The 27,114-nt window shown below is 34.3% G+C and overlaps 1 protein-coding gene across 1 annotated transcript; it reads right to left on the bottom strand.

Annotated features, from left to right (window-relative positions):
* Positions 1–160: 160 nt before the first annotated feature.
* On the bottom strand, positions 161–26,322 carry NSUN3 (NOP2/Sun RNA methyltransferase 3). The gene is given in 5 exon segments (XM_044669254.1): positions 161–428; positions 9,412–9,533; positions 10,561–10,715; positions 23,665–24,008; positions 26,165–26,322. Coding segments are annotated over 5 exon segments (1,047 nt in total).
* Between the last annotated feature and the right edge of the window lie 792 nt (positions 26,323–27,114).

The following is a 27,114-nucleotide window of genomic DNA, read 5'->3' as shown; positions in this document are numbered from 1 at the left end:
AAGAAAAAAACCTTAAATATAGATTTTGCCCATAGGGTAAAATCTAATAAACTAAAACTCCAAATACCTAAGAAAAATATCAGCATAATTATTTAAATATTCCTATGTACAGATCATTCAAAAACAAATACTTTGTAAACATGATTTATAAAACATATGTTCAGGATACTGATTTCTTTAATTTTGCTACAAACATTGGGCCCCAAGCTTTACCTTTGTCTGGAAGCACCAACAACCCATATTCCTGTCCACCAGGAGCAAACGTAAAATCATGAGATGCTGCACTAGCCATTTCCTTCATGTCTACTGGGAATACGTTACTATGAGAATTTAGGACTTGATTGATTACATCATTGTTTTCTGCCTTGGAAAGTGTGCACGTAGAATAAACCAGTGATCCTCCAGGACGCAATGCCTTGATTGCTGACCTACAAGTAATCAGAAAAACACGTACCTTAGGTTGGTTTAATTAAAGAAAAACAAAAGGGTATCAAATTTAAAACTTAACATAATTTAAAACTACCTAATTAGGCTGGGTTAGTTTTTTTGTAATTTAGAATATTTTTCCATAGTTACATGATTCATGATCCCACTCCCCCCGCTCTTTCTTCCCTCCCAAGTCCGACAAGCAGTTCCACTAGGTTATACATGTATCATTGTTCAAAACCTATTTCTGTGTTATTCATATCTGCAGTAGCGTGATTCTTTAACATCAAAACCCCAATCATATAATGTGATAACATTACATGATTGATCACATATTTTTCTAATGCATTTCTGTTTCCACAGTTCTTTCTTTCCCCCATACCTCCTCTTATAGGGAAGCCTCGTCCCCAACTCCTGTGGGGCGGCATGACCATTCAGGTCACCCAGTTTCAGGGTGACACCCTCTCAAAGTCTCATCAGCATATAATCGGTAGGAGGGGAGAGCTAGAAGGGAGTCTCACCCCTCATAGACTCTCTCTCTCTTTCCTTCTATCATAACATTTCATTGACTGACTCTCCTTATTCTTATACTTTGGATGTGGACAGAATTCTTTCTCACAAGGTCCTCTGAACTGTCCTGGGTCATTGCATTGCGCTGGGTTAGTTTTTTTAAAAATGTTAGGTCAGTGGAACAGAACATACAAGAAATAGTTGTAAAAGATTATTTTGCAAAACTTTGTGCTCAACAAAAGTAAATATCCAAGTTTTGGAAATAAGAATTCACTAACTGGTAAAAATTGTTAGGAAAACTGGAAAGCAGTCTGGCAGAAACTAGATATAGATGAATATTTTACACCATTTAACAATATAAGATCAAAATGTATACATGACCAAGGATTAAAGGAAAGTATCATAAGCAAATCAGAAGAACAGGGATCATATTAACTATCAGATTTATGGATAGGAGGGGGCGGCTGGGTGGCTAAGTGGATTGAGAGCTAGGCCTAGAGACGGGAGGACCTAGGTTCAAATCTGGCTTCAAACACTTCCCAGCTATGTGACCCTGGGCAAGTCACTTAAGGTAAGGGCTAGGCAATAGGGGTTAAGTGACTTGCCCAGGGTCACACAACTGGGAAGTGTCTGAGGCCAGATTTGAACCTAGGACAACATTAATCTTGCTTCTTCTGAATTAAGCCAGCTTTATGTTACAAAAACCCACCAAACAAACAAGAAAAACAAAGCATTTCCCATAGTGCAAAATTGAAGAAGGGAGGCAAAGAAAAATAATATGCTGAGAACCAACTGGGAGTATTTAGAAGGCAAATTAACATCTTTTCACAGATAAATTCAAAGCAGATAAAGATTGAGGCAAAGCTTGATGATACAATGGAGTGGGGGGGCTAAAGTCAAGTCTAAGAAAAGATTTTGGGTGAATTTTCTATTTAGCACTGACAGAATCCCAGAATTGAATTAAGCAGTGATTAGTTGTCTTCTCTAAAGTTTTATTCCAAGACCACACTGTGGTGTGAAAGTAACTGTAGATTCTCAAAGTCTATGAAAGTAATGGGGCAATTTCAGAAGTCTTATCAAGCTGAAGATACTTCAAACAGGGGTCTAGTAACAAATCATGTCTGTCACTTAAGGTAAGGACCAAGAACTTTAATAAAACAAAGAATATCTTCAGAAGGTGAGATAATAAGTCATTAGTTTTTCCTCCATGTTAACTTTGGAAAGTTAATAAAATGTAATAATTCGTAAGATTGTATCTCATTTAGCCCAAGAGACCCAGGCAGTATAGAATCCAGGATTTTAGGAAGGTCCAAATCTCTTTCCTTTTCTCTCTTTCATACTTCACCAGGTATTGTAACTCCCCACCCTTTTTTCCTCTGCCTTCCCCTTCACAAATAATGAAGCACTTAAACTCAAGTTGGTTTATGACCAACTGGTCATAACATAAATGAAACAAGAAAACTATAGATTTTTTACATGCCCTATTCCAATAAGAGAAATGAAGAAAGAAGAAGGCAAAATATGATCATCAGCATGAATTTTCAGAAGGGTAATAGTTCATCACCATCAGATGTAAATCTCACATCTGCCCCCAGACATGTCCCATCTGATCAAAGGAAACAGAAGCAGCTTCAAGTAAGGATGCTTCTAAATTCCATTCAAGCTATCCTGACTCATCAACATATTCATTCTCATCACCACCCCAAAGAGCAAAATCTCCCTCAAATTCCAATTGCTCAAACTGCAACTCACAGTTCAAAAAGTTCCTGTTACGGAATTATTCATCTCACTTCCTCATATTTCCTGAGTATAAAGCAACCGAGAAAGTCTAGAAACTCTCAGAGTTTCTGCGTTGGAAAGTGTGCCTTTTAGATAGTGAGGGAAGCTCTGCTCCAATCAGTCAACTCAAAGGGTTCTCAATGCCTATATATATCCCCCATTGAATAGTCTCCTGTTATGGTTAAGTCAATCTTCTGTTAGCGGCTGAATGATCTACAAGTATCTCATTTTATTCCCACACAGGGACTGAAATACCATGAGTCTGTACTGAGGCAGGCCCATATAAGGACAATTTCTAAAAATGGACAACACAGGAAAAGAGTGAATATAAAACATGGGATGAAATGTTAATAATGTAGATAAGATGACTGCAAAGCAGAATGAGAATTTTATATGCACTTATATCAACTACATATTTTTAAAAGAAAGGAAGGAAAACAAGTCTCAAAGGTAGAACTATATATACAGCAAGGCCCAGAAGGGGACAAAAAAAAATAAAAACATTATCTTTACTTGATTGTTGTTTGTTTCTTCATTTGGCTCTTTCATGATAAAGATTAGCTACGGGTAAGATTTTGCTTCATATTTTGCACGCTTATTTCATTTGGGGGGGGTGTTATGTTTATCAAGTATGTAATAAAACAATTCTTTAACAATTCTGATTCGAAATCAGAAAAATGTATTTAAACAAGATCCTTGCTTGAAGAATATGTAACTTAAAAGATTATAATCTGGTATGATTTATGTACATTTGTACAACTTTACCAAATGAGCTGTACTTCTTTTATCTAAAAATTCACAAGCTGAATTTTGCTTATCAGATATTGAAAGGAAAAAACCAGGTGGGGTCAGTGTTTTAAATGTGATTGATTTCTTCTGAGGAAATGGGTAACATGATGCATTACTACAATAAGACATTCCTATTTGTTATAAATTTTGGTTAGGCTCTTTTCACTTAAAAGTCATGTATAATTACCTTGTACCACCTCTGTTAAAATTTCTCAAGAATATGAACTTGTACATCAATTCTAGCATCACATTTTACATCAATTTCAACTGATATTTAGAGTACCAACAAGATGCATTATGTCCCATATTCAAAGAAGAATGATTTGTTCAGTATAGTATGTGACAAAAATTCCTGATCAAAGAAGCTATTTTTGAAAATGATCTGTTTGATTTGCTACAGGCAATAAGATAAGTTTTTAAAAACATTTCACAAATAGAATTACAATTATGCTTTATAATTCTTTGACTTCAACCCTCTCAACTTTAAAAAAATGGTTTCTGGCATATACATAGGTAATAGTTTCATCTGCAGCATATCTTATAAAATCAATGGGTATTTCTAGTCTTCTGATTATCATTATGGTTAAGGGATAAAAGTTATTCATTATATTCAACATTAAACATATTTGGGGGGGGAATATGTATGCTGTCTTCACAGTCCCTTGAACTCAACAAAGGAAAATGTGATGGTACAATGGATAGAATGCTTGGCCTGGAGTCAGAAAAACCTGACTTCAAATTCAGCCTCAAATATTTGCTAGCTGTATCACCCCGGGCAAATCATTTAACCTCTGTTTTATCTCAGTTTCCTTAGCTGTAAAATGGGGATAATAATATCATCTACTGCATAGGTTTGTTGTAAGAAGCAAATGATGTAATATTTGTAAAAGGTGCACCACAGTGTCTGGCATCAAGTTGTGATAATTAAATTAAGTCTACACAAAGGTGAGAGCACCTTCCAATTCTGGGAGGTCCTAACGCACATATGCTAGAGTGAGAACCAATCAGAATTGAGGCACCGCCCCCTACGCTTTCTATGAGAAAGCGGTTATTGTAATTGAACACACAGGCTAAGGGAAGGCACTGGAAGTGACAACATATATGTGGTCCCTTCCAAAGAGGGGAGACGGGAGGCTGCGACTGGTGCAGTGAAGGGGACCTGAGGGAGCTTTGCTGGTTTGTGACCTAGACTGTTCCACACGAGTAAGTTAGGCTGACTCTCTCTCTCTCCCTTGGCGTTTCTGGAGGCTCTACCCTCAGGGAGGCCTCTCCTGCCTCTCTAATTGTAAAGGGCCTTATGGCTAGAAGGCTTTGTTTAATTAACCTTTGTGCCCCAACTGCTGGGCCTCTAACCTCTTCCCTGGTCCAGGCCAGAGTTTCTCTCTCTCAATTTCCCTACCTTCAACCTTCCTAATTGTAAATAAATCAACATAAAAGTCAATTTTGACTTGAGATTATTCCTTAATTGGGGAAATTTCCCCTGGTGACCACCTTTTAATATACTGAACCCAAAAAACCCCCTTTCACCAGTAGATAACACATAAATACTTATTCCTTCCCTTCGTTCATACTAAGAAAAATCAAGTAGATTTTTAGTTTCCAAGTTAGTATTATAATTTAACAATAAAAAACTGGACCTCTGCCCATAAATTTCCATTAAATATTCCATTGTCCCTGTGATGTAATTAACTAAAATGCACTTTAATTTTTTATACTTCAGTTTTATAACTTTAATAATGCTTTTCTTAGTAACAATTACTAAAACTTGCATAACAAATTCAGTTTTTAAAAACTAACCTGTCATGAGCAAAAGAAGTTAAATTGGAAGACTGTAAAGGGGTCGCTGGAAAGGAGTTACAGGGAGAGATAGGAACAAATATATGAAATAACTTCTCAACTTTAAAATAACTCAACTTTGTTGAGTGCAAAGAAAAAATAGCCACGATCATATCAGGGATATTAGTTTGAAAAGCTAAAATCATTTTGGCTTCATTTACATGACAACTATTTCTTGAGTAGGCAATAAAGTAAGCCCTCTTTTGTCACAGCATTGGTGAATTACAGGAAGGGGCTCTAAAAGGGGAAAGTTTAACCCCCAAAAAACTGAAATTATAAGACAATTTTCACATAGAATATATACCAGAAATCCCAATATCTAGACATTGGGCCTAATTCCATGCAACTAGAAAATTCAGTTAATCATAATATCCTACTCCTAAACCATGCCATTTAAGGGAAATGCAACTTAATGGAGCAGCACATGGGGCTGTAATTACTGCAATACATGAGGCTGAAAGTTCTACTTGGAAGAAACTTGGAGAATCTTGAATTTAATCTATTTTCTGGTTAATAAAGCAAGTCTCTAGGATAATCTAATCAAGTATGGATCAATTTCATCTTTAGAATTCTAACATATTAAGCAGAAAGCTCATTTTTGTTAAATACTGGAGTATCCCAGAAGTCTCAGTACATTGTTAAACTTTAATAGTTTTTTTTTAAAAAACAGTTTTAAGCTTTAATCAATTAAAATTACAGTAAGACTTTATGGGACACCCTTTATAAAAACACAATGTTTTCAAGAATATTCTCTAAACTTAAGTATGTATGTTGAGAATAAAAAAAAAATCTATGGTATGGAGGAACAATCTGACATCATGGATGGTGATTATAAACAATGAAAAACAAATAAAGTGAAATATAAAAAACTAAAATTTTTTTACCATTAAAGAAATATAATACTGGTAGGATACAATCACGAATAGGGCTACTTTGTCTCTCCTATTTGACAATTCATTCTGATACTGATTCATTGACTAGATGAAATTTCTCAGGCTAGAGGAAGCACAGATCTGGATTCAGGAAGATCTGATCCTAAATCTGTCCTCAAAACACTTACTAGCTGTATGATCCTAAGCAAGTCACTTAAATGCTTTATGCCTCAGTTCCCTTAACTATAAAGTCAGGATAATAATGGCACCTACCTCACAGGGGATCAAATGATATATTTGCAAAAGGCTTATTCACACAGTGTTTGGCACATAGTATGTGCTTATTTATTAAATGCTTGTAACCTCCTGTATTAAACATTCTCTCTGTTAGGATCTATAATTCCAAGTTCCAAGTTCTTAGCCAAAGATGGAAGTCTTATCCAAGATGAAAACTTGCCAGTTTAAGTTAACATCTACTTGAGTGAAAAAAAAAAAAAAAGCAATACGTGAGGACTAGTTGATTGTTAATAACTGCATATTTTTGCACAATGCTTGAAATCCACATATCCAAACTGACAGATTTTCAATGAATAAAAACACAAAAAGAAACAGACAGGAAAAAAGGAAAAAAGTTTTCTGTTGATAGTTTTTAAAATTTTTTCCTATTTAATTCCTCAATTTGTATTAGTCAAATTCTTTTTCTAAACTCTGCAATTATAAGGAGCCTTTTGGTGACTAACAAAATTTCTTTAATGAAATCAAAGACATTCATTTTTAGGTCTACTCTTTATGAAATTATTTCATTCAGGCTTATCCCTGGTGATTGCAGATCATATACTTAGAATTGGATGAAACCTTACAGGTCATCTAGAACAACCCCCTTATTTTACAGATGAGAAAACTGAAGTCCAGAGAAGTTCAATAAATTTTCCAAGATCATATAGTAAGTGGTAAATATGGCACTTTTACCATAATGCTTCCCCATTTTTTACAATTAATTTTTTAAAAAGAATAAAATTGTAAAAGTTTGCAACTCTAAATTGTGTGAATTTATGATCTATTTTAATATGAAATATGCTATATAGTGCTATATACAAAATCAAAACTTTTTTCAAAAGCTAGAAATAATCTAGATCAAGAATTCTTTACTTTTTTTGGTGTCATAGACCCCTCTGGCAGAATGGTAAAAACTTATAGAGTTCTTCTCAGAACAAAGTTTTTAAATGTATAAGATAAAATACTAAAAAAAGAAACTAATTGTGTTGGGGAAAGGTACAATTTTTTCCCTGCAAAATTCAACAGAACTCCTAAAGTCTTCCCCTGGGCTACTACATGAAGAAACTGATGTAAATCAATTTATGAAAAAAAAAAAAAACCTAGGTAAGACAGCTTCTTCCTAAAATTTTAGTATTAGAGAAGAAAGACTAATTATTATTTTAGAGGATGTCAAATTTTCAAAGAATTTGTTTTTCAGATAAAATGCTTCAATCAATGGCTTATAAAACCATGTAATATGCCATATTATATTAAAGTTCAGCACTATTTTGATAGAGAAATGAAAAAAAAGCACAGCTTAACACTGAGGTCTAGATTTCTCTTTCCTGAGAATGTTATTGGGTCATTTTTTTTCCTGGGGAAAACAGTAGAGTCAGTTATGTAGAATAATACTGTATTTAATTTCTGATCAATAACACATGAAAAATGTTTCTCAACAGGATGTGATAGGGGTGAATTTAATAGTAGCAGCCAAGCACTGCATAAAGAATATATATTACTAGTAAAAAATTCTATCCTCTAGCAAAATCATAGAGGGATTAGGAACCACTGGGCTGGCAGGAACAAGAATACTGAGGTTCAAAGTGAATTTTAGTTAGTTTTCAGAGGAAGATAACAACCAAGGGATGAGAACTTAGACAGGTAAAGCCTTAAGAATGAAAAGGGATGTGTATTTGGAAGTCATTGAAGGATATACTTGAATAGTTTTGAAAGAACATGAAAGGTTGAAGAGAAATTGCAGGAGGAACTGGAGATATAAAAAAGCTAAAAAATTAGGAGCATTTGAGGGGAAACTCTGTGCCAGAAGAAAGAAAAGTCAGTTCAGGGAAATTCCATGGACAGGTTCCAGAGATGTGAATAAACTGAACCCTGGTGAAAAAGACGGTTCCACATAAATCTCAAAGGGTACCTTTGGGCTAGAATAATGATTTCCTGTTGACAAAGGGAGCTGAGATGACTACCTCAGGCCTTAAATGAAAATAAGAGGGAGCTGGCAATGAAGGAGAAAAGAACTTGGAAGTGTTCTTTCTCCATGCAGAAGGAGTTAAAATAGGAGTGAAACAGGAAGATCTTAGAAGAAACTAAGCAAATAACTCAAAATAATTTGAACCAAATTATATGAAACAATATTAATTAATCTGTCTCTTTTTATTGATTTATATCCCAAGATTACCACACAACACAATAAAATAATTTCTTTTACTAGTAACAGAAGATATTTCTTATTCTCCAACTGCTAGCATGCCCTCGTTCTCAAAATATCTTGTATTAAATTATTCTGTATTTATTCCCTTTAGATTTATCATGCACACCAATAAAAATATAAGTACATTTGTATCTCTTGTTTGAAATCTGTTGTTTGTATCTCCTTGAAAGTAGAGATTGTTTCTTTTTTTTTTTTTTTTTTTTTTTTTTTTTTTTTTTTTTTTTTTGTACACCAGGCTCCTGGGTACAATACCTGAAACATAAGCAGGGGCTAAATAACTACATGATGATGGATTGCATTTTGTTTTTGCTATACTATAATAGGCATAGTAGAGAAGGAGTATCACAGTCCCTGAATCCTAGGTGTGTGGTATCCAAAAGATAAATCTTCATAATACTCCAAAATGGTATGCTCAATAAAGAGGAACAGTTCCCAAAGAAAATCTAGAGCATCAATGTCAAACTCAAAGACAAACTAAATTTATACTTAAAGATCCCTTGGTCAACTGCATATTAACATTATTTATGCTCTAGTATATTTTTGTTTATTTTGTTAAATACTTTCCATTTACATTTTAATATGGCTTGGGAAATATTGCAGCATATTGAATTATGGGTGGCATATTTGACACCTCTGGCCTAGGTTGTTACCTTTTGACAAAGACTAGTTGAATTGACAATGGGCACTATATTAAACATCTGTCTTTCTATTCCTCACCTTAACAGTTCTATCTGTACAAGAGGCAATTCCTTCCTTTGGTTTAGCCTATAGGATGCCTTCTGGGTGTCAGAAGAGAATAACCAACTTCGATCATTTGAACATGGGGCATCAACTAACACCTGTAGAAATAGAAAAAGGCAAAAGATAATACAATATTACAAGGAAAATATATGACAGAAACCATGAAATATAACATGTGTAAAGCAGTTTATATACAATGCCATGTAAATGTGAGCTATTATTATTATTATAGCAACTTTTGGAATAAGTTTCCACATATAAAAAAGGGTTGGAGATCCTTGAAAAAAATTACTAACAAAATTTGTCATTCTTTTATCTGGAGTAAAAGAACCCATAAAAGTCATTCATTTAAAAAGTATTGCTATTTTGTTTCTGCTTTTTAAGCATTTAATTTACTGAATGTTTCTATTTCAGGCTCTTTAAGTCCTCTTAATTTTCAATTATCATTAGCTATTATTTAAAACACCACTGAAATAAAACATTATTGTACAGTTTTTAAAAAATTTTTACTTATATTTGTAACATTTAAAATATTAATATATGATATTTTTTAGAAGACTGGGTTTCCCATCTTGCCCAACCTAGAAATATAGGGGCTACTCAGTGGCCTAATTCCAATATTGACTGGCATCTCTACTTCTGACTTGCGCCAGTTTCTCCTCTAGGCAACCTAATGGCCAGCTCCCAGGGGAGTAAGGACACCCCGAAACCATTGCCCACTGAAATTCTGCACTCCTAAGCTCAAGAGATCTACCTTCCTCAGACTCCCTCTAACTTGGATTAGGAGTGTACTCCTATCATTCCAAGCTGTACATTTATAAACTGACAAAGAACATCTGTCTTTCAAAGTATCTTTTGAACATATGGAAAATATAAAATGCTCTTTAATCTCCCATCTCCAGTGTTACCAAATACTTGAGCCAAACTGACCATTAAATAAAGATTACTATAAAAAAGAAAATATTTCAAATGAAGATACTTCCATTCCCATTTTATTAAAACTTTTCAAGGCACTGAAAAAAGGCAAAAGACTACATCAGGGCATATGTGTAGGAGGGCATGGTGCTTAAACAGGAGAAAAGAAATAATAGTGAAATTTACAGTCAGATTGCTCAAAAGTATTACCTTGTCAAACATTTCAGGTTGAATATCTCCTATCTGTCTGCCATCCAATTCAGACACTTTTATTATATTTATCATGGGTTGTGGAATGAAGGATTCTAGTGTCTGCTTCAACCACGTGGATCTAAGATTATTATACTCATTGCAGTGAAAATGACCTAAAAAAAATTAAGACAAAGTTTCAAAACTATATTATAATTATTTAAACTTTAAATTTTGCTATATATGTTTTATTTGAAGCATTATAATTATACTGCTTAATATACTAAAAGCTTTAGCTGTTAACATTTATGACCTTTTTATGCATAAAAAATAAGTCCCAAACTGATTACATTATTGGTGGAACTGTGAACTGATCTAACTATTCGTGAAAATAATTTGGAATAATGTGGGGAGAAAATCACTAAACTGTTTATACTCTTTGGCCTAGATATTCCCAATGCTGGGCATGTAGTCCAAGAAAATAATAAACAGAAATATAATAGCTACATATATACACATCAATATATTCACAGGAAAATCTTTTTGTTTTAGCAAAGAGGGTACCCATTAATTAAGTAATAAACAAACTAAGTATGTGAATCTAATGAAATATTGCCACGTTGTAAGAAGTAGAAACTAGTAATTAACTCTAAAGAAATGGATATATTTGATTTTGGAAGGTCTAGGGGGAATTAAACATAGCTAGTAAAATTGTGAACTGGTATAATAATCCTGGAAAATACTGGAATTAGGTGAAAAAAAGTCATTCAACTGTTTATACCTTTTAAGTATATACATCAAGGAAATAAATAAAAGGAAAAAAGGTCTGATATGTAAAAACAAAATAGTGATATATGTCCTTTGTGTTAAAAGAAACTGTAAACAAAATAGACGTTTATTAATTTTGAAAATGGTCACATTAACGGTCACTGTAAGAAATACAAATATGAGGAATCCATTGAAACCATAGAAAGAACTATATAAAGTAAAAAGAAGCAAGAAAGCAATATATACAATTGACCATAAAACAAAAAGTATACACAAAAAACAAAAGTATACACATTTTTTTCCTTCTCAAACAAATCATCATAAGTCTCTGTCTTTTGCAGTGCAAAAGATAACAATACTAAAAAGCAAACACTGGTGAACTGTAATGGAAGGTCATGGTCCTAGAGAACTAATGATGAAGCACACTTCTTCCTTTTAACAGGGATAGATGTGGAACTTAAGGTTATTACATCAGATGTGGCTGCTATGTCATTTGGCTTTCCTACTGTGTTAAAAGGAAGAGTTCATTATGTAAGATTGTTTAAGAAAAAAAGAACTGGTGTAGAAAGAAAGGAGGGGAAAAAAGAAGATCAAATTCTAAAACAGATAAAACTAAAAAACAAACAAAACAACAGCAGGGATAAGTTGCCTATGGATCAATAAAGGGCATAGTCACCATCACTGAAATCATGGTTCTACTGACAAAGTACTGAAATAAGAACACACTTGAGGAAAAACTTTCTCAAAGAAAACTCACCATCTAGCTTTTGGTATTCATACGCAGTAAAACCATAATTCCACATTAATGTTAAAATAATCATGTTATTATAGAAGAAAGATTATTATAGCTATCAATTGGGCGGGTATATTAAAGAAACAAAGTATTACTAAAAAAGACAGCAAATTTCTCCTATTTCTTTTTTTTAAAATAAAACATTTATTAAAATTCATTTTTGACCTGTTTACATGCTTCATACCCCTACTTTCCCCTTTACCCCCCGCTCTACCCCCACCCATGGCCGACACACATTTCCACTGGTTGTAACTTGTGTCCTTGTTCAGGGCCTATTTCCATATTGTTGTTAGTTGCATTGGTGTGGTCCTTTTGAGTCCACATCCCCAATCATGTCCGCCTCAGCCCATGCATTCAAGCAATTGTTTATCTTCTATGTTTCCTCTCCTGGAGTCCTTCCTCTGAATGTGGGTAGCGTTCTTTACCATAAATCCCTCAGAGCTGTCTTATGTCATTGCATTGCTGCTGGTACAGAAGTCCATTACATTCAATTTTACCATAGTATATCAGTCTCTGTGTACAGTGTTCTTCTGGCTCTGCTCCTTTCACTCTGCATCAGTTCCTGGAGGTCTTTCCAGTTCACCTGGAACTCCTCCAGTTTATTATTCCTTTTAGCACAATAGTATTCCATCACCAGCATAAACCACAATTTGTTCAGCCATTTCCCAATTGAAGGGCATCCCCTCATTTTCCAGTTTTTTGCCACTACAAAAAGCGCAGCTATAAATATGTTCGTGCAAGTCTGTTTATCTATGCTCTCTTTGGGGTACAAACCTAGCAATGGCATGGCTGGATCAAAGGTCAGGCATTCTTTTATAGCCCTTTGAGCATAATTCCAAATTGCCAGGCAGAATGGTTGGATCATTTCACAACTCCACGAGCAATGCATTAATGTCACAATTTTGCCACATCCCCTCCAACATTCATTACTCTCCCCTTCTTTCATTTTAGCCAATCTGCTAGGTGTGAGGTGGTACCTCAGAGTTCTTTTGATTTGCATTTCTCTAATTATTAGAGATTTAGAACACTTTCTCATGTGCTTATTGATACTTTTGATTTCTTTATCTGAAAATTGCCTATTCATGTCGCTTGCCCATTTATCAATTGGGGAATGGCTTGATTTTTTATACAATTGATTTAACTCCTTGTATATTTGAGTAATTAGACCCCTGTCAAGAGTTTTTTGTTATAAAGATTTTTTCCCAATTTGTTGTTTCCCTTCTGATTTTGACTACATTGTTTTTGTTTGTACAAAAGCTTTTTAGCTTGATATAATCAAAACCATTTAATTTACATTTTGTAATTTTCTCTAACTCTTGCTTGGTTTTAAAATCTTTCCTTTCCCAGAGATCTGATAGGTATATTATTTTGTGTTCACTTAGCTTATTTATAGTTTCCCTCTTTATATTCAGGTCATTCACCCATTCTGAATTTATCTTGGTTTAGGGTGTGAGATGTTGATCTAAACCTAATCTCTCCCATATTGTTTTCCAAATTTCCCAGCAGTTTTTGTCAAATAGTGGATTCATGTCCCAAAAGTTGGGCTCTTTGGGTTTATCATACACTGTCTTGCTGACATCATTTACCCCAAGTCTATTCCACTGATCCTCCCTTCTTTCTCTTAGCCAGTACCATATTGTTTTGAGAACTGCTGCTTTATAGTATAGTTTAATATCTGGTACTGCTAGGCCCCCTTCCTTCACATTTTTTTCATTATTTCCCTTGATATTCTTGATCTTTTGTTATTCCAAATGAAATTTGTTATTTTTCCTAATTCAGTAAAGAAGTTTTTTGGTAATTTGATAGGTATGGCTCTAAATAGGTAAATTAATTTGTGTAAAATGGTCATTTTTATTATGGAAGCTCGTCCTACCCATGAACAATTAATGGCTTTCCAATTGTAGAGATCCAATTTTATTTGTTTGGAAAGTGTTTTGTAGTTGTTTTCGCATAATAGCTGTGTTTGTTTTGGTGGATAGATTCCCAAGTATTTTATATTGTCTAGGGTGATTTTAAATGGTGTTTCTCTTTCTACCTCTTGCTGCTCTAATGTGTTGGAAATATATAGAAATGCTGATGATTTATGTGCATTTATTTTGTAACCTGCCACTTTGCTAAAATTGTTGATTATTTCTACAAGCTTCTTAGTTGATTCTCTAGGATTTTTTAAGTAGACCATCATATCATCTGCAAAGAGTGATAGCTTAGTCTCCTCATTGCCTATTTTGATACCTTCAATTTCTTTTTCTTCTCTAATTGCAACTGCTAGTGTTTCTAGTACTATGTTGAATAATAGAGGTGATAATGGGCATCCTTGTTTCACTCCTGATCTTATTGGGAAGGCTTCTAATTCATCCCCATTGCATATAATGCTTATTGATGGGTTTAGGTATATACTGTTTATTATTTTTAGGAAGGGTCCTTCTATTCCTATACTTTTCAATATTTTCAATAGGAATGGATGCTGTATTTTGTCATAGGCTTTTTCAGCATCTATTGAGATAATCATGTGATTTTTGTTTGTTAGACTGTTGATATGGTCAATTATGTGGATGGTTTTCCTAATTTTGAACCAACCTTGTATTCCTGGTATAAATCCCACCTGATCATGGTGAATGATCTTCTTAATTACTTGCTGGAGTCTCTTTGCTAGTATTCTATTTAAGATTTTTGCATCTATGTTCATTAGGGAGATTAGTCTGTAGTTTTCTTTCTCTGTTTTTGATCTCCCTGGCTTTGGAATCAGTACCATATTTGTGTCATAGAAGGAATTTGGTAGGACTCCTTCTTTGCTTATCATATCAAATAATTTGTATAGTATAGGGATTAGTTGCTCTTTGAATGTCTGATAGAATTCACTTGTGAATCCATCAGGCCCTGGTGATTTTTTCTTAGGGAGTTCTTTGATGGCTTGTTCAATTTCTATTTCTGATATGGGATTATTTAGGTATTCTATTTCTTCTGCTGTTAATCAAGGAAATTTATATTTTTGTAAATATTCGTCCATATCTCCTAAATTGTTATATTTGTAGCCATATAATTGGGCAAAACAGTTCTTAATGATTGCCTTGATTTCCCCTTCATTTCTCCCTTTTCATCTTTAATTTGGTTTTCTTCTTTCCTTTTTCTTATTAGATTGACCAGTACTTTGTCTATTTTATCTGTTTTTTCAAAATACTAGCTTCTAGTCTTATTTATTAATTCAATAGTTCTTTTACTTTCGATTTTATTAATTTCTCCCTTAATTTTTAGTATTTCTAATTTCGTTTTCATCTGGGGGTTTTTAATTTGCTCGCTTTCTAATTTTTTGAGTTGCATACCCAATTCATTAATCTCTGCCCTCCTTAATTTGTTAATATATGCACTCAAGGATATAAATTTCCCCCCTGAGTACTGCCTTGGCTGCATCCCACAGAGTTTGGTAGGATGTCTCATCATTGTTATTCTCTTCAATGAAATTGTTGATGGTTTCTATGATTTCTTCTTTGACAAATTGGTTTTGGAGAATCATATTGTTTAATTTCCAATTGGTTTTTGATTTGCCTGTCCAGGTGCCCTTACTAATTATTATTTTTATTGCATTATGATCTGAGAAGCTTACATTTATTATATCTGCTCTTTTGCATTTGTTTGCAATGATTCTATGCCCTATTACATGTTCAATCTTTGTAAATGTACCATGTGCAGCTGAAAAGAAGGTGTCTTCCTTTTTGTCCCTATTTATTTTTCTCCACATATCAATTAAATCTAATTTTTCTAGGACTTCATTCACCTCTCTTACCTCTTTCTTATTTATTTTCTGGTTTGATTTATCTAGATCTGAAAGAGGAATATTTAAATCTCCCACTATTATGGTTTTACTATCTATTTCCTTCTTGAGCTCTGCCAGTTTCTCCTTTATGAATCTGGATGCTATACCACTTGGTGCATATATATTGTGCAGTGTTATTTCCTCATTGTTTATACTGCCTTTAATCAGGATGTAATGACCTTCCCTGTCTTTTTTAATCATATCTATTTTAACTTTGGCTTTGTCAGAAATCATAATAGCCACTCCTGTCTTCTTTTTCTCATTTGACACCCAAAAGATTTTGCTCAAGCCCTTAACCTTGAACTTGTGTATGTCCACCCGCCTCATATGTGTTTCTTGTAGACAACCTATGGTAGGATTTTGGTTTCTGATCCACTCTATTTGTTTCCGTTTTATGAGTGAGTTCATCCCATTCACATTCAGAGTTACAATTGTTATTTGTGCATTCACTGACATTTTTGTATCCTCCCCTAGGCCCACCCCTTCTTACACTATTTTCTTTTAAACCAGTGGTTTGCTTTGAGCTGGTATCCCTTATCCCCTCCCTTGATTGATTTCCCTTTCTGCCCCCTCCCTTGTTATTCCCCTCTTTTTGTTTTTTAAAGACCTAATGAATTCCCTCCCCCTTCTTCTCCCCTCCCTTTTTTGACCTCCCCACTCCCCTGCTCCCTTTGGTTTATCCCTTCTGACTTTCTCAGTAGGGTTAGATAAGAGTTTTTTATCTGAATGGATAATAAAGCTACTCTTCCCTCTCCCGGTTGATTACACTGAGAGTAAGGTTTGATTATTACCTCTTAATGCTCTCTTCCTCTCCTTCTTATGATGGTATTTATCCCCTCCCCTTCCCATGCCCTCCTCTTTGTGTGTAATAGTATATCCTATTTTTCTTATTTACTCAGATTTTCCTTGGTGTCCCCTACTATTCCCCACCCCCTCTTTCCAACCCCCCATGTCATCTTAGACCATTTAGTATCCTGTCCTCTTACTATGAATTATTCTTCTGGTTGCTATAATAGTGAATATTATAATAGTGAATAGAGTTCACTACAGAGAATTATACATAGCATTTCTCCACATAGGAATACAGATAATTAGATCTTATTTAAGCCCTTAAAGAGTGAAGTTTAAAAGATTATGAGTTTTCTTTCTTTTCCCTCTGTTTCTTATTTACCTTTTCATGTTTCTCTTGATTTCTGTGGTTGGGTATCAAACTTTCCATTTAGTCCTGGTCTCTTTTGTGCAAAATCTTGGAAATCAATTTTGTTGAATGCCCATACTTTCCCCTGGAAGTATATAGTCAGTTTCGATGGGTAGTTGATTCGTGACTGAAGGCCCAGCTCTCTTGCCTTTCTGAATATTGTATTCCAAGCCTTGTGGTCTTTTAGCATGGAGGCTGCCAGATCCTGTGTGATCCTTATTGGTGCTCCTTGATATTTGAATTGTCTCTTTCTGGCTTCTTGTAAGATTTTTTCTTTTACTTGAAAGCTCTTGAATTTGGCTATTATATTCCTTGGTGTTGACTTTTCTGTGTCCAGTGTAGAGGGTGATCTATGGATTCTTTCAATGTCTATATTACCCTCTTGTTGTAGAACTTCAGGGCAATTTTGCTGAATAATTTCTTTAAGTATGGAGTCCAAGTTTCTATTAATTTCTGCCTTTTCTGGAAGACCAATGATTCTCAAATTGTCTCTTCTAGGCTAGTTTTCTTGGTCTGTCACTTTCTCATTGAGGTATTTCATGTTTCCTTCTATTTTATCAGTCTTTTGACTTTGTTTTATTTGTTCTTGTTGTCTTGAGAGATCATTGGCTTCTAATTGTTCAATTCTAGCCTTTAAGGACTGGTTTTCGGCTATAATCTTTTGGTTTTCCTTTTCATTCTGGTCATTTCTGGTCTTCAGTTGACTTGCCTCACTTTCCAATTGCGAAATTCTGCCTTTTAAGCTGTTATTTTCTTGCCAGATTTCTTCCATCTTCCTCAACATCTCATTTTTGAACTCTTCAATAGCTTGTGACCAGCTTTCATTTTGGGGGGGGAGGTTTGGTTATTTGTTTGTCCTCCTCTGTTGTCTGGATTTTCTCTGTGTAAAAGTTGTCGAGTGTTCCAGAGTTTTTCTTGGTAATCTTTTTCTTCTGGGCTTCTCTATGCCCCTTTTCAGCTTTGTCTTCACACTCAGGGTCTGCCTGCGCTTTCTAAGTTTCTGATGGCTCCGGTCTTCTTGTCCTCGGGGTCAGGCCTCCTGGTCGTCCCTGATCTGCCCCTCTGCCTGAGGCTCCTTCAGCGGAATCAGGGGTTGCTTCCACATCCCCGCTCCCGTCTGCACCGGGTCCTCACTCGATGTCCTAGCCTGTGCTGGAAATCTTTATTCACGCCTAGGGCACTGCCTTCACCCGCGCAGACATTGGGGAAAGTCCCTGCGTTAGCAATCTTTCTTCGCGCCCAGGGCAGAGCCTTCATCCAAGTATATGCTCGGGAAAGTCTGTGCGTCCCCCCAGCCACTTGGGGTCCCACATCTGGCAGCTCACAGGTACAAGCCCTGGGGCTGCTAGTGATTTACTGGTTGCCCCAATCCTGTTTCACTCTTGTGCGTTAGCCTTGGAGCTGTTCGTGGTGTGTGTGTGGGGGGAGAGGTGTGGAGGGGCTTCTTCCTCTCGCGTTTTAGTGAGAGCTGTTTCACCCCTTTATAGCGTGGAAATGCCCCGATTCTGCATACCTTCAATGCTGCGCCCTGTTGTGGGGTTCCTTCGTTTGTCTGGGTTCATTTTTATTTCCCCTTGAGGAGTCCTATATGCTTTGGTTAGGAGAGATCAAGCAGCTGCTCCTTACTCTGCCGCCATCTTAACCGGAAGTCAATTTCTCCTATTTCTGAGTAAACCTTCTCTTGTAAGCAAGGATAGAGGAAATGTAGTTTTCTGCTTCATCTCTGTGAGATTTAAAGTTCATACTGATGAAAACAAAAACAATGAAATCTCTCAGGACTTTGAGACCATTTCACACAGATAATCATTAAGAAAAGAGCAAAACACTCCAAAATGAAACAAAACGAAACTATATGTTTTTCCCTTGTCAAAGAAATCCTTAGAAGTCTCTCTCTCTCTTTACCCAGTCTAGTTCTTTGAGAGACAGAAACCCATTTAAGAGCTCTGCACTCCTAAATAATCACTACTAAATATATCTCACAGAGCCTGTTACAAAGTGCTAAATCATTGTTGAATAACTTATCTCTCTCTAAATGTTCTCTTAACTGAAAAAATTCTCATTTCTATGTAGTTTTTTCTCTGAGCACAAGCTTTTCAACTTTAAAAACAGATTATTTTATAAACAAATTATCTTTTGAGAAGCATAATAATATGGTTGATAAATAAACTGCTACAAGTGAAGAACAGAAGCATTTTTCATTAAAATTATAGTTTTAGTTAAAATTTGTAAATTAGTGATTTAACATGACAGGTTGAAATATTGAACAGACATCATTCTTCCTGTGTTCAAGTTTTATTTTAAATTTTCTTAGAATTTAACCTTTTTTTCTATTTGAGTTTATTATCTGACAAAAATCAAACATTGTTTATAATATGTATTCCATCAAACTAAGTTCATACTCCATCGGAAGTGATAATGATGCACTATGTATGATTCCAATGAAAGGGATCTAGACTTGTCATTCTGAATCATGATGCCAACTTACTGATGAAATTAACTCAAATAAATCAAATCCTAAAATTTTATTTCCAAAGAGGAAAAGGAAAAAAGAACTCTCATAAATTGAGATTTCCACTACACAGCTTTTCTTTCTCAGTGAAGAATTTTTAGGTTTTTTAAATTGAAAGGAAGCAGATTAATTCAATGAAGAAAGGAATGAGCTAAAAGGCAATTCCATCCTATTTTTAGCTCTGTCAATGACTTTAGGTGAGTCGCTTTGCATATTAGGCCAGTACTATGACTGCTTTAGATGCTTATATGTGAAAAGAGTAATTATAACACTGTCCCACATCCCAGCAATTATGAGTTAATTAATAATTAGATGCCCTAAGTAACCTAGAAGCAATATAACATTTCAAAAGGACAAAACAATAAACATACATTCTTAAAAGAAAAATAAAATTAGCTAGCAACATATTAGTGAAGCAGTTTATTAAAGTGGATAAATCACTGGCCTGAGAATCAGCAAACCCTGTTATTACAGTCTGGGCCCTGCAATTAAATGTTTGACCAATTAACCTCTGTAGTTTCCTCATGTGTAAAATTAAGTATGCTGTATTAGTTTAGATCAGTGACGAGCAAACTATTGCCTGCGGGCCAGATGCAGTCCCCTGAAATGTTATATCCGAGGCGAGACATTATTCCTAATCTGACAAATACAATGAGGAGGTTACAATACAATGAAATTTAGAGTTGCCTTAGAAACAGACTGACAAATGAGCATTTCCTTTCCTTTGGCCCCCTCTTTAAAAAGTTTGCCCATCACTGGGTTAGATGATATCTGAAGTCATTCTAGACCTAAAACATCATATTTCTAATAATTAGGAAATAGGCTCTTCCTTAAGATTCAGGAAATTCCAATCTGTCCTTTTGTTAGACAAGCAATCTATTTCTAACCTTCTTCTCTATTTCTTAATAGAAGATTGTAAAATATTCTGAGTACAAGTGAATTTCATTCTTGCAGGACTTTGAATGAGAAAGCACAAAGCTAAAAACTATGCCATTTATACTAGCAAGTAGTATTTTATTTTTGAAGAGGGAAGCTGAGCATGCAAATTCTTCTATGCAGAATTCTTGTTCTACAAATACTTTAAGAGTTATTTACTAGATGCTTTGAAATATCTATTATCAATGGCCCGCTTTTCCTATCCTCCTAAAAGACATCTTTTACCTTAAATGATGATTAAATTTCAAATAAATTAAGATTACACAAAGTATGTTTTAATAGGAAATAGTAGTAAGGTAATGAAATCTACATTTAAAAATCAATTTTAAATGACAAGTTTTTAATAATTCAAAGCTATTTCAAAGCCTTTAACACAATTTAGAGTCTAGCTATAGCACTGAGAAAATTAGTACATAAATGGGTTGTATATGACAGCTCAATTGTTAACTTTTGCTTTCTTAGACAACTTTGATTTGCATTCATTTTGCATTCAAAATTCAAGTAATTTTGCTAAATAATAGCTAAACTAAATTTGGGGCTAAAACTTTTAGTAGCAGCATGCATTCATTATATTTGTAGGTATACCATTTAGGGAAAAAGCCACTTTACTTGAACCTGTGTCTATATAGTTTATTCCACTTAAATGGAAAAATAAAAGTTAACAGTCTTCTCTATTTAAAGTTTAAGGAATCAATAGCCAACACTATAACAAATTCTACTTACATAAAACACTTAACAAAATTCTAGAGAGCTAGTTACATGAATTTTGGTCTAAATTTCTCTTTAAGATGGTAGTAGATATGCTACCTGGATATAAAAAAACCAATAAATTCTAATAACAAAAAATTAGAAAAGAAGGCCATATACCTGTCATACTTTGGGTAAAAGTCTTAACCAAAAAAAGGAATAAACACAATTGCAATAACAAAATCTGATTATGTGATATCGAAAGGCTTTTGCAAATAAAATTAATAATTAAAAAATCTTTGAATTAAATTTCACAAGAGTTTGGCATCCAAGTTACATAAACAACAGAAAGATATAAGATCCAAAGCCATGACCACCAGATAAGAGGTAAAAGGATATGAACAAACAATTCCTCCAAAGAATTGCTAACTATCAACAATTATATGGGAAAATGTTTCACATAGGAGAAATGCAAAGCAACAAAACAACCTCAGTTTCACTTCACATCCAGAAAATTTCTAAAGATTACAAAAGATAGGAATGGTCAATGTTGACGTCATTGTAGAAATAGAGGGACATTATTGGATTGCTTCTGGAACTGTGAATTAGTATAAGCATTCTGGAAAACAATTTGGAATTATGAAAATAAAATGAGTAAAATGTGGTCCGGATGCTATTGACAATACTCCAGTGAAGGTCACTGATTTAAAAAAAAGACATCATATAAATAAAAATATTTAAAGCAGCACTTTTTGAGGAAAGAAAGAACTAGAACAGATGCTCATCAATTGAAGAAATGGCTATATAAATTGTGGTACATGAATATAATAGAATATTACTGTGTTATAAGATGATGAATATTTTAAACCCAAGAGTCATGGAAAATGGTATGGAAAAACCTACATAAAAAGATGGAAAGCCAAGCCAGTAGATTCTTAAAAACAATATATAGGTATCCTTTCCACATCATGACTTTCCCCATTGTGGCTTTAATATATTGTAGGTCAGCATAAAAAATTAAATGGAAATTTGGGGAGAGTTTTACAGAAGCTGTAGAAAACATGCAAAGGCCACCAGATGACATAGAAAAGGCTTAGAAACTCTGAAATACATAAAAAATATATAGAGTAATGTATAATAGCAACACATTTTATCTTTTAATACCATAAGTAGAAACAATTTCTTTACTATAAACCAGTGGTTCCCAAACTTTTTTGGCCTACCGCCCCCTTTCCAGAAAAAATATTACTTAGCCCCCTGGAAATTAATGTTTTTAAATTTTAATAGCAATTAATAGGAAAGATAAATGCACCGTGGCCATCACTGCCCCACTAGATTGCTGTGGCACCCACCAGGGGGCAGTAGCGCCCACTTTGGGAATCACTGCTATAAACAATCTATAAAAAAAAAGAAAAAATTCCTGCTTCTCTGGTACCAAGGTAAGGCCAAAAAGTTTTACATAGATTTTCCAGATTGAAGGGGTATTGTGCATCTAACTGTGAAAGGGATACCTATACATGACTACAATAATGTCAATGTAAATAAAAGTAACCACAAGTAAAATTATAGAATATAAGAGTAGCTGCACAGAAGAGATATAAGTAGACACTTATCCTCTCCCACTTGTTTGCAGAGATCAAGGATCCACAGTTGTGGAATCTGACATATATTGTCAAACGTTTTCCCCAAGTATTAATTGGTTTTGCCAATTTATATCTCTTCTTGTTCCTTTTTTTTCCCCAAAAAAAACCTTTACTTTCTCAGACGGGGAAAGGGTTGGAAGCAGGAAAGATACGGAGGAAATTTTAGGCAATATCAAAACAAAAGATATCAATAGAAAAGTATTATTAAAAATTAGTAAAGAAGTGACTACTAATTCTGAAACAATTTCTCTCTTCTATCTATAATTGTTTTTTGACACTTAAAGCTTCACTTTAATATTAAAAAAAATGTAGGTCCCATAAAATATAGTATGTGATCGAAATTTACTAATAAACACAAAAGCAAATCAATGAAATACCTTTAATAAACTTCTAAAATAAGATTCTACTTTACTTCATCTCCCAACTGTTTGTCATACAAAAGTCCACTTTCACATAGTTTCTCTCATTGTACAGAAAGCCAACAACACTAGGGTTTTTATCAGAGGCTACTGAATCTTTTTTAAAATAAAAAAATTCTAAAATTCACAGTAAACTAATACTTGCAGCAACGTTTTATTATGCAAATTATTTTACCTTGTTCTCCTTGGTTGAAGAATTTCAAGTCACTCTATTACACAGTGGACTTTGAAATTTTCTACAATCCAGATTTACTCTTATGTTTCTATATTCATGTTCATCATGTTCATCTATCTATAAGGCACTGAGTATCCTTTTCATATGGCACACTAATTTAATACATACTAAAAAGAAAAAATTTACCTGGATATGCACACTGTAAAAGAGCTACTGATTTACCCCCAGGAGCAGCACACATATCCAAAACTCTTTCTCCATTTTGTAATTCCAGAGCCAGCACTGGGAGAAGGGAGGCAGCATTTAGAAGATAGTATCTTTTCAATTTACCAACTTGATGTCTCTCTGAGGGTATTCGGCCAGGAATTCTACTAACATAGCATGTCAGTGATTCAGGATAGTAGGGAAAATATCCTTGAAGAAGAGTACTATATCTCTTCAGCTGTAAATCCTTTTCTAGCTCAAAAGGATAGTTGAATCTATTAAAAAGGATTGCATGTTGCCAATATGATGGCGATGTCAAGATGTCCCTAGAAACAGAAAAATTTAGGAAAAAGATTACTATTATAAATATTGATTTTTAATATTTTTATTAGTTACATAGATATAATCCAAGTTTAATCTTTAGATTGTCACTGAGCAATTAAGTAACAAGTTGACCTGTCTTATATAAATTTCCATCTATTTAATAGGAATGATATAGATCTAACTCACATAAGAGCATGTTGTATTCATAATAAACATTTAGTACAAAAGATTGCTGCTAATGCAGTATAGGAAATTATTTTTAGTATCTGAGTACAGGTGTATTAAATATTTCTTCAAGAGGTTAAATGATAGAGGAATTCCAATTATAATAATCATAATCAATAAGGGGAATCAGAGTAAATCAGAGTAAAAAAATTAAAAAAATAAAGTAAAAGATGATCCAAAAATTTACATTTGATACAATTTACATTGACTTTTTTGAGTTTGTAGATTTGCTATCCTAATTTTGCTCTACTTTAGTATTAAGTTGAGCAGAATTCCCCCAACTCACTAACTGACAGAAGGAGAAACATAGAGGATAGCAAGTGGGGATTAAATCTTAGATTATAAATTGGCAGATAATTTTACGGAATCATTTTAGTTTCTTTCTGGCCCTAAAAGTTAAAATTCATACTTTTATAAGTATATTAAAATTAAAGTTTGAAAAAGTCCTGGGGCAGTTAGGTGGCTCAGTGGATTGAAAACTAGGCTTAGGCATGAGAGATCTTAGGTTCAAATATGGCTTCAGACACTTCCTAGCTGTGTGACACCGGCAAGTCACTTAATCCCTTTTGCCTAGCCCTTACCACTCTTCTGCCTTGGAATCAATACACAGTATTGATTCTAAGACAGAAGGTAAAGGTTTTTTGATGGGAAAAAAACTCCTAAGAAATACCTTGGAACAGTGATTCCCAAAGTGGATGCCACCCCCCCCCACCCTGGTGGGTGCTGCAGCAATCCGGAGGGGGTTGGGGGGGGGCGGTGATGGCCACAGGTGCATTTATCTTTCCTATTAATTGCTATTAAAATTTTAAAAAAATTAATTTCCAGGGGGATAAGTAATATTTTTTCTGGAAAGGGGCAGTAGGCCAAAAAAGTTTGGGAATCACTGTCTTAGAACATATACTATAAATGGCACGATTTGTAAAAACAAAGTTGTTGTTCAGTAGTGTATGACTCTTTGTGATCCCATGGACCATAATTATCTGTTTGTTTCTTGACAAGGGTTTGCCACTTCTGTCTCCAATGGATCAGTGGTTCTTTTTGTCAGGCAATCAGAGGTTAAGTGGCTCGCCTACAATTACACAGCTAAGAAACATCTGAAGATGGATATAAACTCATGTCTTTCTGAATCCAGCCTTAGCACTCCATCCACTTCACCATCTAGCTGACTTAGGCAGCTCTAGCCATTTCAAACTTATCCCAAATGAAGCCCATTCTTTTCCACCAAAATGTAACCCCCTTCTTCTATTCTCTATTACTGTTGCAGCAATTAGGTTAATTTATTCAGACATGAACTTTCTAACCACCATTATGACACAAGCAATAAATAAAATTTCTTTTAACTACTTGTATATGATACATGTTCTTCCTCATTCTCTTCTGGATTTTTAAATTGTTATGGAACTATCTTTTCTTAGATAAAATGAAATTCAAAATAAAGGCAGACATAAAGATAAAGAGGCAAGTAAAAGAAAAAAGATGATGCCCTTTGATAATGACATTTTAAAAAGAAAAACCCATAAAGCAATATTGTCTTTAAAACAGTATTTTGTAATCTCAGAAACTAAATGTTATGTAATTAAACTTGCCTTCTCACTTGGGAAAAAAAATGTTTGTCTGTTAAATTGTAGTTAATTCTGCCAACCAGAAATTTTGTTACTGTCAGTAGAAATTAAAGCAAGCAAGTAAATCTAGTTAGAAATAAATGATTCAAAATTAATTTCAAATAGAGAACTCTCATTCCTAACATTATCTTCCTAATTTTCCCCAGATTTGACTTAGTTCCTTCTTCTCATTCCCAGTTAAGACAATTTCTCAACTCCTCTCCCCATAAAATCAGAATACAATCTGTAAAATACCTATGTTTCTAAATTATAATTCCCTGGCACTTTCTCAAGAGCTACTTCATGAATAGTAGCAAAAATTTTATACCAACCTTATTGTAATCCATGAATCTCCAAGCTCTTTGACATATTGCTTCTCAAAATGATCCAACACAACTCTGCAAATCTGTTTTGTAAGTTTTCTTTCTGACTGTGGTTTCAGCTATGACAGTGAAACAAGGAAAAAATTACTCTGGTAGCCTGGAGTCATTTCATATTTATTAAGCCTAGATTACACAAAACTGTAGAATAATAAAATATATTAATAATAATACATCATATATAAACAAATGCACATCATAACATATGTAATATTTTAAATTGGTTGCTAGCAATTTTTGAAAAGAGAGGAGCAACATTAAGTTAATAAGCATGTTATTTAGTGCCAAATGGTTAACAAAATAGAATTACTATGAAGTAACTTTTTGTAGTAGAAAGGACACTAGATTTAGAATTAAATCTGGGTTCCAATAATTGATGTTTGATGCTACTGTAAGACTGTGAACTGTAATATCATTCCTGCTATGCAAAATGGAGAGCAGAATGATTGGCATTTATCAGTTTGGAACTTAGAATCAACCAAGCCTGGCATGAGCCAGCAAGGGCAAAAGTCAGTTGCTGGAAGATTATAAATAGTAGGATTTTGGACCAAAAGTTCTCAATTTGGAGAAGGGATTTTGGTGGGAGGTTTGGTTAGGATTTGGGTAGGCCAAATCAATTTAGGACACCTACATCCAGTTCTGATCACTACCACACTCTCAACTCCTGTGTGACTGCATTCTATACCTCCTAATCAATTAATCATCAAGGAAGAAGCAATATCAATACCATCAAACAACCTGGTTCAGGTTAAGCAGCCTGGCCTTGCCAGGCTGCAACTGAGAAAGGCAAACCTCTTCAACTTCAACTATTAATCTCAATCCCTGACTACCTTCAATTTTGATATCACTTGATTATCTGTAGTTTTAGCCAAGGATTCCCTTTAGACCCCTTTCCTTCAGTT

Source organism: Gracilinanus agilis, chromosome 3 (assembly GCF_016433145.1).
Source record: "Gracilinanus agilis isolate LMUSP501 chromosome 3, AgileGrace, whole genome shotgun sequence".
Classification (NCBI taxonomy): domain Eukaryota; kingdom Metazoa; phylum Chordata; class Mammalia; order Didelphimorphia; family Didelphidae; genus Gracilinanus; species Gracilinanus agilis.
Note: the sequence above shows the minus strand (reverse complement) of the source record. Positions and strands in the feature narration are given on the sequence as shown.